General features: G+C 44.6%; 1 protein-coding gene across 1 annotated transcript in view; it reads left to right on the forward strand.

Moving 5' to 3' along the window:
* The first annotated feature begins 11,720 nt into the window (after positions 1-11,720).
* Positions 11,721-15,136, forward strand: part of DOCK5 (dedicator of cytokinesis 5) — a 57,469-nt gene continuing 54,053 nt past the window's right edge. The window contains exon 1 of the mRNA XM_075272672.1: positions 11,721-12,180. Within this exon, the coding sequence (XP_075128773.1) occupies positions 12,138-12,180 (43 nt within the window). The 5' untranslated portion in view covers positions 11,721-12,137. The remainder of the gene's footprint in view (positions 12,181-15,136) is intronic.

A 15,136-nucleotide genomic window follows, 5' to 3' on the forward strand; every position in this document is an offset into this window, starting at 1 on the left:
CTGTGATCTTTGCTGTATGTTACATTTCCTTGAGGATCTGAAACTACTAAATGTGACATCAATGCTAAACTAGAAGAAATAAAGTATCAGTCTTTGTTTCTGCGGTTGTGTTGGATAAGAAAGCTCGAGCGTTGTCTCTGGATGTCGTCCACATCTCTGCGGAGGATCTGTGGTTAATGTCAGGAGGAAAGAGCAACATGAGAAAATCATCCGTATACCGGACACAGCAGTATCGATCACAGGGCCTGAAATACAGGAGGAGAATCTGAAGATATTTATCTTACTATGTATGTAGGAAATAAAGGTCAACTCCTACTGGTGTTACATGTACTCAGCATTGGAATTAGGACCTAAAAGGGTTCTCTGGTCTCCCCATTTGTACCCCAGTGATGGCACAGCCGGGATACTAACTGCTTGTTACTGAATCCCTGATATCTCTGTACTGTGACATCACTGTGTGTATTATCCCTGTACTGTGACATCACTGTGTGTATTATCCCTGTATTGTGACATCACTGTGTGTATTATCCCTGTACTGTGACATCACTGTGTGTATTATCCCTGTATTGTGACATCACTGTGTGTATTATCCCTGTACTGTGACATCACTGTGTGTATTATCCTATACTGTGACATCACTGTGTGTATTATCCCTGTACTGTGACATCACTGTGTGTATTATCCCTGTACTGTGACATCACTGTGTGTATTATCTCTGTACTGTGACATCACTGTGTGTATTATCCCTGTACTGTGACATCACTGTGTGTATTATCTCTGTACTGTGACATCACTGTGTTTATTATCCCTGTACTGTGACATCACTGTGTGTATTATCCTGTACTGTGACATCACTGTGTGTATTATCCCTGTACTGTGACATCACTGTGTGTATTATCCCTGTACTGTGACATCACTGTGTGTATTATCCCTGTACTGTGACATCAGTGTGTATTATCTCTGTACTGTGACATCACTCTGTGTATTATCCCTGTACTGTGACATCACTGTGTGTATTATCCCTGTACTGTGACATCACTGTGTGTATTATCCCTGTACTGTGACAACACTGTGTGTATTATCCTGTACTGTGACATCACTGTGTGTATTATCTCTGTACTGTGACATCACTGTGTGTATTATCTCTGTACTGTGACATCACTGTGTGTATTATCCCTGTACTGTGACATCACTGTGTGTATTATCCCTGTACTGTGACATCACTGTGTGTATTATCTCTGTACTGTGACATCACTGTGTGTATTATCCCTGTACTGTGACATCACTGTGTGTATTATCCCTGTACTGTGACATCACTGTGTGTATTATCCCTGTACTGTGACATCACTGTGTGTATTATCTCTGTACTGTGACACCACTGTGTGTATTATCCCTGTACTGTGACATAGCTGTGTGTATTATCCCTGTACTGTGACATCACTGTGTGTATTATCCCTGTACTGTGACATAACTGTGTGTATTATCCCTGTACTGTGACATCACTGTGTGTATTATCCCTGTACTGTGACATCACTGTGTGTATTATCCTGTACTGTGACATCACTGTGTGTATTATCTCTGTACTGTGACATCACTGTGTGTATTATCCCTGTACTGTGACATCACTGTGTGTATTATCCCTGTACTGTGACATCACTGTGTGTATTATCCCTGTACTGTGACATCACTGTGTGTATTATCCCTGTACTGTGACATCACTGTGTGTATTATCCCTGTACTGTGACATCACTGTGTGTATTATCCTGTACTGTGACATCACTGTGTGTATTATCCCTGTACTGTGACATCACTGTGTGTATTATCTCTGTACTGTGACATCACTGTGTGTATTATCCCTGTACTGTGACATCACTGTGTGTATTATCCCTGTACTGTGACATCACTGTGTGTATTATCCCTGTACTGTGACATCACTGTGTGTATTATCCCTGTACTGTGACATCACTCTGTGTATTATCCCTGTACTGTGACATCGCTGTGTGTATTATCTCTGTACTGTGACACCACTGTGTGTATTATCCCTGTACTGTGACATCGCTGTGTGTATTATCCCTGTACTGTGACATCACTGTGTGTATTATCCCTGTACTGTGACATCACTGTGTGTATTATCTCTGTACTGTGACATCACTGTGTGTATTATCCCTATACTGTGACATCACTGTGTGTATTATCCCTGTACTGTGACATCACTGTGTGTATTATCCCTGTACTGTGACATCACTGTGTGTATTATCCCTGTACTGTGACATCACTGTGTGTATTATCCCTGTACTGTGACATCACTGTGTGTATTATCTCTGTACTGTGACATCACTGTGTGTATTATCCCTATACTGTGACATCACTGTGTGTATTATCCCTGTACTGTGACATCACTGTGTGTATTATCCCTGTACTGTGACATCACTGTGTGTATTATCTCTGTACTGTGACATCACTGTGTGTATTATCCCTATACTGTGACATCACTGTGTGTATTATCCCTGTACTGTGACATCACTGTGTGTATTATCCCTGTACTGTGACATCACTGTGTGTATTATCCCTGTACTGTGACATCACTGTGTGTATTATCCCTGTACTGTGACATCACTGTGTGTATTATCCCTGTACTGTGACATCACTGTGTGTATTATCTCTGTACTGTGACATCACTGTGTGTATTATCCCTATACTGTGACATCACTGTGTGTATTATCCCTGTACTGTGACATCACTGTGTGTATTATCCCTGTACTGTGACATCACTGTGTGTATTATCCCTTTACTGTGACATCACTGTGTGTATTATCCCTGTACTGTGACATCACTGTGTGTATTATCTCTGTACTGTGACATCACTGTGTGTATTATCCCTGTACTGTGACATCACTGTGTGTATTATCCCTGTACTGTGACATCACTGTGTGTATTATCTCTGTACTGTGACATCACTGTGTGTATTATCCCTATACTGTGACATCACTGTGTGTATTATCCCTGTACTGTGACATCACTGTGTGTATTATCCCTGTACTGTGACATCACTGTGTGTATTATCTCTGTACTGTGACATCACTGTGTGTATTATCCCTATACTGTGACATCACTGTGTGTATTATCCCTGTACTGTGACATCACTGTGTGTATTATCCCTGTACTGTGACATCACTGTGTGTATTATCCCTGTACTGTGACATCACTGTGTGTATTATCCCTGTACTGTGACATCACTGTGTGTATTATCCCTGTACTGTGACATCACTGTGTGTATTATCTCTGTACTGTGACATCACTGTGTGTATTATCCCTATACTGTGACATCACTGTGTGTATTATCCCTGTACTGTGACATCACTGTGTGTATTATCCCTGTACTGTGACATCACTGTGTGTATTATCCCTTTACTGTGACATCACTGTGTGTATTATCCCTGTACTGTGACATCACTGTGTGTATTATCTCTGTACTGTGACATCACTGTGTGTATTATCCCTGTACTGTGACATCACTGTGTGTATTATCCTGTACTGTGACATCACTGTGTGTATTATCCCTGTACTGTGACATCACTGTGTGTATTATCCCTGTACTGTGACATCACTGTGTGTATTATCCCTGTACTGTGACATCACTGTGTGTATTATCCCTGTACTGTGACATCACTGTGTGTATTATCCCTGTACTGTGACATCACTGTGTGTATTATCTCTGTACTGTGACATCACTGTGTGTATTATCCCTGTACTGTGACATCACTGTGTGTATTATCTCTGTACTGTGACACCACTGTGTGTATTATCCCTGTACTGTGACATCACTGTGTGTATTATCCCTGTACTGTGACATCACTGTGTGTATTATCCCTGTACTGTGACATCACTCTGTGTATTATCCCTGTACTGTGACATCACTGTGTGTATTATCTCTGTACTGTGACACCACTGTGTGTATTATCCCTGTACTGTGACATCGCTGTGTGTATTATTCCTGTACTGTGACATCACTGTGTGTATTATCCCTGTACTGTGACATCACTGTGTGTATTATCTCTGTACTGTGACATCACTGTGTGTATTATCCCTATACTGTGACATCACTCTGTGTATTATCCCTGTACTGTGACATCACTGTGTGTATTATCTCTGTACTGTGACATCGCTGTGTGTATTATCCCTGTACTGTGACATCACTGTGTGTATTATCCCTGTACTGTGACATCACTGTGTGTATTATCTCTGTACTGTGACATCACTGTGTGTATTATCCCTGTACTGTGACATCACTGTGTGTATTATCCCTGTACTGTGACATCACTGTGTGTATTATCCCTGTACTGTGACATCACTGTGTGTATTATCCCTGTACTGTGACATCACTGTGTGTATTATCCCTGTACTGTGACATCACTGTGTGTATTATCCTGTACTGTGACATCACTGTGTGTATTATCTCTGTACTGTGACACCACTGTGTGTATTATCCCTGTACTGTGACATCACTGTGTGTATTATCCCTGTACTGTGACATCACTGTGTGTATTATCTCTGTACTGTGACATCACTGTGTGTATTATCCCTGTACTGTGACATCACTGTGTGTATTATCCCTGTACTGTGACATCACTGTGTGTATTATCCCTATACTGTGACATCACTCTGTGTATTATCCTTGTACTGTGACATCACTGTGTGTATTATCCCTGTACTGTGACATCACTGTGTGTATTATCTCTGTACTGTGACATCACTGTGTGTACTATCTCTGTACTGTGACATCACTGTGTGTATTATCTCTGTACTGTGACATCACTGTGTGTATTATCTCTGTACTGTGACACCACTGTGTGTATTATCCCTGTACTGTGACATCACTGTGTGTATTATCTCTGTACTGTGACACCACTGTGTGTATTATCCCTGTACTGTGACATCACTGTGTGTATTATCTCTGTACTGTGACATCACTGTGTGTATTATCCCTGTACTGTGACATCACTGTGTGTATTATCCCTGTACTGTGACATCACTGTGTGTATTATCTCTGTACTGTGACATCACTGTGTGTATTATCTCTGTACTGTGACATCACTGTGTGTATTATCTCTGTACTGTGACATCACTGTGTGTATTATCTTGTACTGTGACATCACTGTGTGTATTATCTCTGTACTGTGACATCACTGTGTGTATTATCCCTGTACTGTGACATCACTGTGTGTATTATCTCTGTACTGTGACATCACTGTGTGTATTATCCCTGTACTGTGACATCACTGTGTGTATTATCTTGTACTGTGACATCACTGTGTGTATTATCCTGTACTGTGACATCACTGTGTGTATTATCTTGTACTGTGACATCACTGTGTGTATTATCCTGTACTGTGACATCACTGTGTGTATTATCCCTGTACTGTGACATCACTGTGTGTATTATCTTGTACTGTGACATCACTGTGTGTATTATCCTGTACTGTGACATCACTGTGTGTATTATCCCTGTACTGTGACATCACTGTGTGTATTATCCCTGTACTGTGACATCACTGTGTGTATTATCCCTGTACTGTGACATCACTGTGTGTATTATCTTGTACTGTGACATCACTGTGTGTATTATCCTGTACTGTGACATCACTGTGTGTATTATCCCTGTACTGTGACATCACTGTGTGTATTATCCCTGTACTGTGACATCACTGTGTGTATTATCCCTGTACTGTGACATCACTGTATGTATTATTTCTGTACTGTTTCCATTATCCTTATAGACTAATAACTGGCTGATAACATTCTGATACCTTCTATAGGACCCTGGATGTTCCATATAAGCCTAGGAATATTGTATGCCCCGAATGTCATAGGAATAGAATAACCCTCTAAATTAGAATGGGTGGCCTGGGAAAGAAGCTTTGTATTGATCTGAGCATGGTAAATGGAAACACATGGGATTAACGTGAGGTCAGGACACCCATGAATCACAGTGGTATAGCGACATATCCACACATGACACTATCGATATGTTTACAAGTGATGTGACCGCACCTCTAAGCCTCATTGTTCCTGGATGGGGCAGGTTCTTGTGACTATTAGTTCCCTGGATAACATTGCACATGTTGCTCATTCTTCCAGAAAAGTTACTTCTAATGTCTGTATAATGTCCTGTATTACGTATTACTGTACGGTATTACGTGCATGATACTGTTTACATTTGTCATCCACATTTTGACCTATCTTAGGCAGCTCTGTGGTCCCCACATACTATGAACTACATGGCCGTGACCTCCAGGCCAGAGCAATAAGTATCACAGTCACATACTTCACAAAAATAACCCCAAATAATCCAGCAGTGGAGATATATAAAGATACAGGGAAGGCCGCGCACTAAACATTCCTGGGCGGTGTAACAACAACCCGCCCGGGCCCAAATATTATCATCAACTTGTGCTATAAAAGGCCAAATGTTGTCAGTGGAGCGATACATTGTATCAATATTTGTATCCTTATTACTACAACGTGTAAATATTTATCAAACTGTAACATTCTATCCACATGGAGGGAGTGCATGTATCCGTGTGTACACCGTGTAGTGGTGCTGAGGTTGTCCTTCGCCACAAATGAAGACATAACATGGAATATCTGCGATATATTAGGTATTAGGTATCTTGGTGGGGTAATGGGTGTCAGACCCCCCAGATATCTCATCTTAGTGAGCGTCAATATTTTTAGCCCAGAACACCCTATGGGTACATAAAGGTCAGAAATCCAGTCCACATATTGGCCAGATTTCCCGGTCTGCACAGTGTCAGGAGACGGGACTCTTTCCATCCTATAATGTTAGGAGTCCCTGCCTCCTCGCGGCTCTACTATCCTATACTATATACAGTATATATAGATGACTATAAGATAAGGAGTCTCAGTCTATGGGTCGCATTCAGTCTGAGAAATGAAGTCAATATGTAGGCCACAATTTCCAGACCTTATTTGCCTGTGTGCATGAGGTCTAAGGATGGCCATACACTTTAAGGCTACCCCCACCTAGGACCACTGGGCTCCTAATTTTCCAACAGGGTTTGTCTAAAGGGCCCAAAATGGGTATTTTATTTTTCCTTGGTTTATGTCCTGGCGTATGGATGAGACTTGGTAAGCCCTCTTGTGTTCTTGTACGGTACACTGCAGTGGACTAGACACCAGAGACTCAGCAGCAACTAACCCTCAGTGACTAGAGGACATACCCCTAGGGTGGGCTTTCCATCTGGACAAACACTGGTGAACAGGTCCGGTGGCCAAGACCCTTAGTGGTTAGTCTTGATGTATGGAAAACTGTCTCTCTATAGTAACAATGTCTCTCAGCTTTGAGGAGCTCTCCTCTTCCTCCTCCGTCCTCTCTCCATAGACTTCTATGTTGTATACTTACATGACTGTAGGAGTAAGGCTGGTTGCGGTTGACCGTGTGCTGAATTAAAGGCACGGGTGGTTTACAGGGACATGTGGATGTCACCCGTGTGCCGCCTATGCACGGACTATGCTTTCATGGCCCCATTCATTAAAGGGATCCTATCATTAGAATCCCATTTTTTTTAACTAACACATAGGAATAGCCTTAAGAAAGGCTATTCTTCTCCTACTTTTAGATGTCTTCTCCGAGCCACCATTCTGTAGATATTCCGTTTTCCGTCTTTATGCAAATAAGTTCTCTCGCAGCACTGGGGTGGGCCCCAGCGCTCAAACAGCACTAGGGGCGTCCCCAATGCTGCGAGAGAACTCTCCAGCGCCGCCTCCATCTTCTTCAGGAACCGGCCTCTACGCGTCATCTTCCGGCCTGGCTTTCAATCTTCTACGTATGCGCAATCAGCTCTGCCAGCAGGCAGAGCCTACTATTTTTTTGTGGCCACTTATGCGAGCTCTTGTTTTAAGCAGCCACAAAAAAATGGCCGTGCGCAGGTGCAGTCGGCTCTGCTCGAGGCCCGCAGGTCGAGCCGACTGCACATGTGTAGAAGATTGAAAGCCAGGCTAGAAGACGACGCAAAGAGGACGATTCTTGAAGATGATGGAGGTGGCGCTGGAGAGTTCTCTCACTGAAAAGTGGAGGACACTATCCACTCATAGAATATATATAAAATAAAACATCATTTTTATTAAATTTCTCCCCTCCCTGGTTTCTTTACCCTCACAATTGAGGTACACTGGAGCAAGGTGTGTAACAATTTATGCTTTGTTTTTAGAGAAATTTAATAAAAGTGATGTTTTATTTTATATATATTCTAGGAGTGGATCGTGTCCTCCACTTTTCAGTGAATTTTCCTATATAGAATATACATATTTGTAATACTGTGAGATACTGAAGAGTTCTCTCGCAGCATTGGGGACGCCCCCAGTGCTGCGAGAGAACTCAGTTGCATAAAGACAGAAAACGGAATATCTACCGAACGACGGTGTGGAGAAGACATCTAAAGGTAGGAGAAGAATAGCCTTTCTTAAGGCTATTCCTATGTGTTAGTTAGAAAAAAAGGGATTGTAATGATAGGATCCCTTTAAATGAATAGCAAGGGCTGCAAAATAGGACAGGAATAGGACTCGTTCTATATTTTGAGGCCTGGACATGTGACTGTGTAATTCACGGACATGCGTACAGGCCCATAGAAATGAATGGGTCAGTGTGCACTCCAAGAAATACACGGCTAGAACACGGATCACGGCCATGGTCATCTTAGTATACTGCAGCTACAAGGAGGTGGCAGAGTCACAATGGATGTTCCTGGAGGCTGCTTCAGCCCTGTAGTCACTGACTATGGAAATGTAAGGTTCCTGCCAGCAGAGAGCGAGTAAACAGGAGGCCCAGACCGTGCGCTGACAGCTCCTCCACTTACTGTGATGCATTGTCCCCGAGCAATTCTTTAAAGTGGCCCCGCTCTAATATATGTCCCCTACACGGCCTGTATATAATCACAGGTCAGACGCTGACACCAGGGACACATATCATAAGATACGACATCTCCTGGGACTCGGAAGGTACATTCTGCTGGTGGGTCTGGATTTTCAGTATCAGTCCCTCTCCAGGGTGCGGCTCAGGACGGCAGGATTAAGGATTTTTTTTCTTTTTTAATGCATTCTTTTTTACATAAGCATTTACAATTTAGTAGTTTCATTTTATTTTTGCGTCAATGCCACAATATGGGGTCTTGATTTTTGCAGGACCCGTTTTAGTTTTGGTAGAACATGTATATGTTAGGATGTGACTCATGTGATACTATAGACAGCCTCCTATCTCTGTCCCTGCTGTCATTAGATGGCTGAATGCCCCATTATCGAGGTGTAAGGTGCTGCTAGGTAGTCGCCAATATGGCTGCTCCCCTTAGATACCACACTGGTGTACAGCCAACATACCACTGTTCTTGGCCTGCCTTCTCCAAAGACCCTCTGTGTCACCTGAAGCCACCCATCTACGAAGATGGACACACTAGCCACTTAGCTCCTTGCTATAGTCCACTTTACAGTGGCAGATGTTGAAGATACAAGACATGGAACGCTTTAGTGACAGATAACAGATGGATGTTAGGCCTAGCTTCTCCAGACATGCCAGCAAATAGCCCGCCGCCCCCCCAGTCATGGTGGAAGCGTCACCCACCAACATAGAACCCGTCCTCTTACTTGTCAAAGTCTTTAGCTGTAAAACTGACCGGCATCTCTATGGCTATAGTATACGTCTACTCCACTGATGAAACTGACCACCAAGGTGGCCACATCTACGTCCGCACGTGGGTCTGCCTTTAGGGAACCAGCGCACAAAATACCAGAACTGACCACGCGACGACCCGCACCCATTTAAAGTGACACCTCTCAGGTAGCGTGTAGCTATAGGGGAACATAGGCTGGAATCGAAACTAGGCCCCACGGGACCCAAAGGCCTCTGTAATGTAAGCAGACACCAGAATGGTAAGTAGTGGCCCCATTACAGATTTTACATTGGGGCCCAGGTGCCTGAAGTTACAGCTTAGCATCCTGCAATACAAACATCACTAGCTCTGCTCCTCTGTGATCACTGCATGCACAATCTGAACAGGGACTTAACCCAACCAAGCTGAAATAGCCACTTGTTCAAGGTGCGAATTTGCACCATCTATTTCTGAGGCATGGGTCGTGTTGCACCTACAATTCTGAGGCCCTGGGTATGTTGCACCTCCACTATTGAGGCGTGAGACATGTTGCACCTCCATTATTGAGGCATGGGGCATGTTATACCTCCATTTCTGAGGCATGGGTCGTGTTGCACCTACAATTCTGAGGCCCTGGGTATGTTGCACCTCCATTATTGAGGCATGGGGTATGTTGCACCTCCACTATTGAGGCGTGGGACATGTTGCACCTCCATTATTGAGGCATGGGGCATGTTATACCTCCATTTCTGAGGCATGGGTCGTGTTGCACCTACAATTCTGAGGCCCTTGGTATGTTGCACCTCCATTATTGAGGCATGGGGTATGTTGCACCTCCACTATTGAGGCGTGGGACATGTTGCACCTCCATTATTGAGGCATGGGGCATGTTATACCTCCATTTCTGAGGCATGGGTCGTGTTGCACCTACATTTCTGAGGCATGGGTCGTGTTGCACCTACAATTCTGAGGCCCTGGGTATGTTGCACCTCCATTATTGAGGCATGGGGTATGTTGCACCTCCACTATTGAGGCGTGGGACATGTTGCACCTCCATTATTGAGGCATGGGACATGTTATACCTCCATTTCTGAGGCATGGGTCGTGTTGCACCTACAATTCTGAGGCCCTGGATATGTTGCACCTCCATTATTGAGGCATGGGGTATGTTGCACCTCCACTATTGAGGCGTGGGACATGTTGCACCTCCATTATTGAGGCATGGGGCATGTTATACCTCCATTTCTGAGGCATGGGTCGTGTTGCACCTACATTTCTGAGGCACGGGTCGTGTTGCACCTACAATTCTGAGGCCCTGGGTATGTTGCACCTCCATTATTGAGGCATGGGGTATGTTATACCTCCATTTCTGAGGCATGGGTCGTGCTGCACCTACAATTCTGAGGCCCTGGGCATGTTGCACCTCCATTTCTGAGGCATGGGGCATGTTGCACCTCCACTATTGAGCCATGGGGCATATTGCCCCTCCACTATTGAGGCGTGGGACATGTTGCACCTCCATTATTGAGCCATGGGACATGTTGCACCTGCACTATTGAGGCATGGGGCATGTTGCACCTCCATTTCTGAGGCATGGGGTATGTTGCACCTCCATTATTGAGGCGTGGGACATGTTGCACCTCCATTATTGAGGCGCGGGTATGCAGCATACTAAACCACATACAAAGCTAAAATTTCTACTGACTTAATGTATAAAGTATTAGCTGAGCCCTAAATAGAACCACCGCACTTCCACTTTGAGTATAAAATGAGAACTTTACAATCTGGACCGGTGTCCAAATATGGAAGAAGCACAGAAATAAGCAGAAATGTTCCCCTGACATGTAAGGCTGCAGCTATGGCCACATAACAAAAACCAGATGAGGGCAGAAAAGTAAAAAAAAAAAAGTGAAGAACTAACAATTTGTGACAAATAACTGCAAATCTCATCAAACCTAATAATGACAGGTCCCAGCTGCTCCCTCTGGCGGCCAGTGTGCACTCTGCACAGCTCAGCTGTCTCCTCCCTGTTACATTCCAGAAGATCTCAGGGTCAGAGGCAGCAGGAGGGAGCAGCCTCCAGCAATGTGTCCAGACTACTGACCAGACCCCCAAACTGGACTATCCCAGCACCCCTGCCTGCCAGGTAACCCTGCTGCTGCACCACCTCATTCTGCTCCCCTCTCCCACCACCACTAAGTTCTCCAACCATTCCCCCCTCCTTGTTCACATTTATCACTTCTGCAGCTGCTTTCACAATAATCCACTCATGCCCCTTCATCCAACCACTCCTACCCCATCCCTGCTCTACCTCTAACCACTCCTGCTGCACCATTAACCCCTCCTACCCCAGCACCCTCCCTTGTGAGTCACAGAACATGGTGGAGCACGGTGAGCAGCAAGGGGAGGGCAGGAGCCCTGCACGTTAACTAAAGTGCTGCCAACTTTACCCCCCTCTCAAGACACCAATGTAATATGGCCCGCTGGATACCCACTAAGAGGGAGAAGTTTGGAGTGGGTGAGTCTCTTGTGCCAGTGGCACGTCTAACCCTGTTTAGATTGCAAGCTTTGCAGACCAGCACTAGCATATGTAGCCGCTGCGAGCCCTGGAGCGTTCACAGACATTATGTCACATTGTAACTTGTAGCAGAGCTGAATTTTTCATTGTGATTTTCCTTGACAGAGTTAAGTGACACGCTGGGCTCTGCTACATCTCATGTTTGATGTATCAGACGTCCTTACATATTAACAGGAGGGTAAACATTGCTGTTATCTTCATACACTCCACCTATGTGTCCCTGTATCCTGCCCCTTGCTCTCCTGGTGCAGGCGGTTGTATTGTACCTGTAGGACAGATGAGGGTGGGGTACGGTTAGTTTAACAGGTTGGATACATAGGGTTAAATTATCCTGATCCTACCCCTATACCTGATCCTACCCCGGGGACCTCCGCACTTCAAAGAGTTAATCTCCCGCTCCCTAAGGTGGCGAATTGCCTTGACTTTGTCCATCTTGCAGGTGTAAGCTGCGGGGTGCAACGTGAGGGGTAGTGACAACTCGGTGGCAAGGTTAATTTTTTTTGTTGTCGCCAATTAAAAAAATTTCCTAGATATCAATAGATTCCTGGTTCCCGGGTATTTACCCATCGCTGCGTTGAGATGACTTGATTTGTAGTTGCACAGTGCATGCTGGGTATTGTGGGTCGCCTGTCAAAACCTTTACAGGTACAGGTTGTCTGGGAAAACTGGCTCATGGGTTATATCGGGCATTGCAACTCCATGATATTGAAGTGCATGGGACTGGGTTGCAATACCGCACGTGGCCTGTAGAAAAGCGTGGTGCTGTTTTTGGAAAAAGCTGGATTCCCCCTTTAATAGGGTATTCCCATAAACAATGCTTATCCCCTATCCCTCTGGTTGTCTGATCGCTGGGTCCTCACCGATCACGGGAATGGGGGTACACGATTGACCTGGGTGTACGGTGATGACGGACGCGGGTTATGGCTAGGGTCACACAGTGGATTTTGTGACCGGATCCACCGAGCATAATCCTGCCCCCATACACTTCAATGGGACCCAGGACGCCCTGAAGCATCTGCTTCCCATTGCAATAAATGGAGGGGGAATTTCACGGTATGGTGTTTTTGGGGAACCTCGTTTAAGGACCTAAGATTACGTGACGTCTTCAGCCGATTATTCAGGAAACAGATAAGGGTTTAATGGTGACCACTGAAAGTTATGGTGACTCATGTGACAACCACAATTTTTCCATCGGAACAGCAAAAAAATCTGACCCGGTCATAAGAAATCGGTCGCACAGGAACGTTATGTAACGCCATATATACAATTGTAAACGGGGGCGAAAGAAAGTGACGGTTGCCCATAGCAAACAAAGAGATTCCGTTTTCTGGTTGTCAGGGATTGGGCGTCCAGAACAAACCCCATTGTTTTCGGAGCGATGACACCAGGTACGCCCCATTGAATCACAATCGCCTGTAAACATCAGAAAAAGTCAGGCACAGTTCACACTGGTTGTAGGGGTTTCGAGAACAGACAAGATGGCCACTTCGTAGGGGGCCACACGGTGGCTCAGTGGTTAGCACTGCAGCCTTGCAGCGCTGGAGTCCTGGTGTTCAAATCCCGCCATGGGCAAAAAAAAAACATCTGCAAGGAGTTTGTATGTTCTCCCCGTGTTTGCATGGATTTCCATCCCATATTCCAAAAAAAGACATACTGATAGGGAAAATGTACATTGTGAGCTCTACGTGGGGCTCACAATCTACATTTAAAAAAAAAAAAAAAAGATGGCCGCTTCGTGATGGAAACTGAAAGCTGTGTTGTGATTGGTTGCTGTGGGCAACAAGGCCTAGACGTAGTATTCAGGATTGTACTCCTTGGGGCAGATTTACTAACATGGTCTTATAGTAAACTGTCCGGGCAACCAATCACAGCGCAGCTTTTATTTTGTATTCAGCTCTTGGAACATGAAAGCTGTGCTGTGATTGGTTGTTATGGGCAAGAAGGCCTATATGTAGTGTTCTGAGTTGTAACCTTTGGAGTAGATTTACTAATAGTAAAACTGTCCGGGCAACCAATCACTGCGCAGCTTTTATTTTGTATTCAGCTCTTGGAACATAAAAGCTGCGTTGTGATTGGTTGTTATGGGCAAGAAAGGCCTATATGTAGTATTCAGAGTTGTACCCTGTGGATCAGATTCACTAATAGTAAAACTGTCCGGGCAACCAATCACAGCGCAGCTTTTATTTTGTATTCAGCTCCTGGAAAATGAAAGCTTTGCTGTGATTGGTTGCGGTTTTAATAAATCTGACCCCTTATGTGCGTGTCAGTCTTCACTACCGTCTTGGGATTCTATTCACAGATGAGCAGTGCTGTAGGCTTTAAACCGGGGAAGAAGTTTTGAGGGTAAACAGTGCAGTCCGTCCAAGACACAGTCAGGAGATGGCAACGGTTGTAGGAAAGTTGGACCATTGTCAAGACTGGATTTCCGACCAAAAGCTTGAAAGCTTTTTCCCACTGTGTGGCCTCATGTACCAGCTATAGGCAAAGTTTTGTGAAGGCCGATGCGGCCGCCCAGTGAAATAAATAGGCAGATTTGACTTTCAGGAACCTAGGAAAGTTGGGTGAGACCCCTGTGGCTGGCCATAGAGCTTGTCACCCAGCTTTCCTCAGCACAGATATTACTTAGAAATGGCGGAATGGTATTAAAGGGGATCTGTACAACATGGCATTTATTCACACGATAAGGGGGGGGGGGGGGAGTCGCCCTGCGGAGGTGCCAAAAATTTGAATGTGTCACGTTGGGACCGGCTACACCATGCACTGCAGTGTGACGCTTCAACTTTTTGGTTGCAACGACTGCAATTCGTCAATGCCTATAGATTTACAGCCAATTCACCGCTCCAAATATGTCGCACAATCACTTTAGTCGCACGACTGTTGTGTGACTATTTAGTGC

Source organism: Leptodactylus fuscus, chromosome 5 (assembly GCF_031893055.1).
Source record: "Leptodactylus fuscus isolate aLepFus1 chromosome 5, aLepFus1.hap2, whole genome shotgun sequence".
NCBI lineage: Eukaryota > Metazoa > Chordata > Amphibia > Anura > Leptodactylidae > Leptodactylus > Leptodactylus fuscus.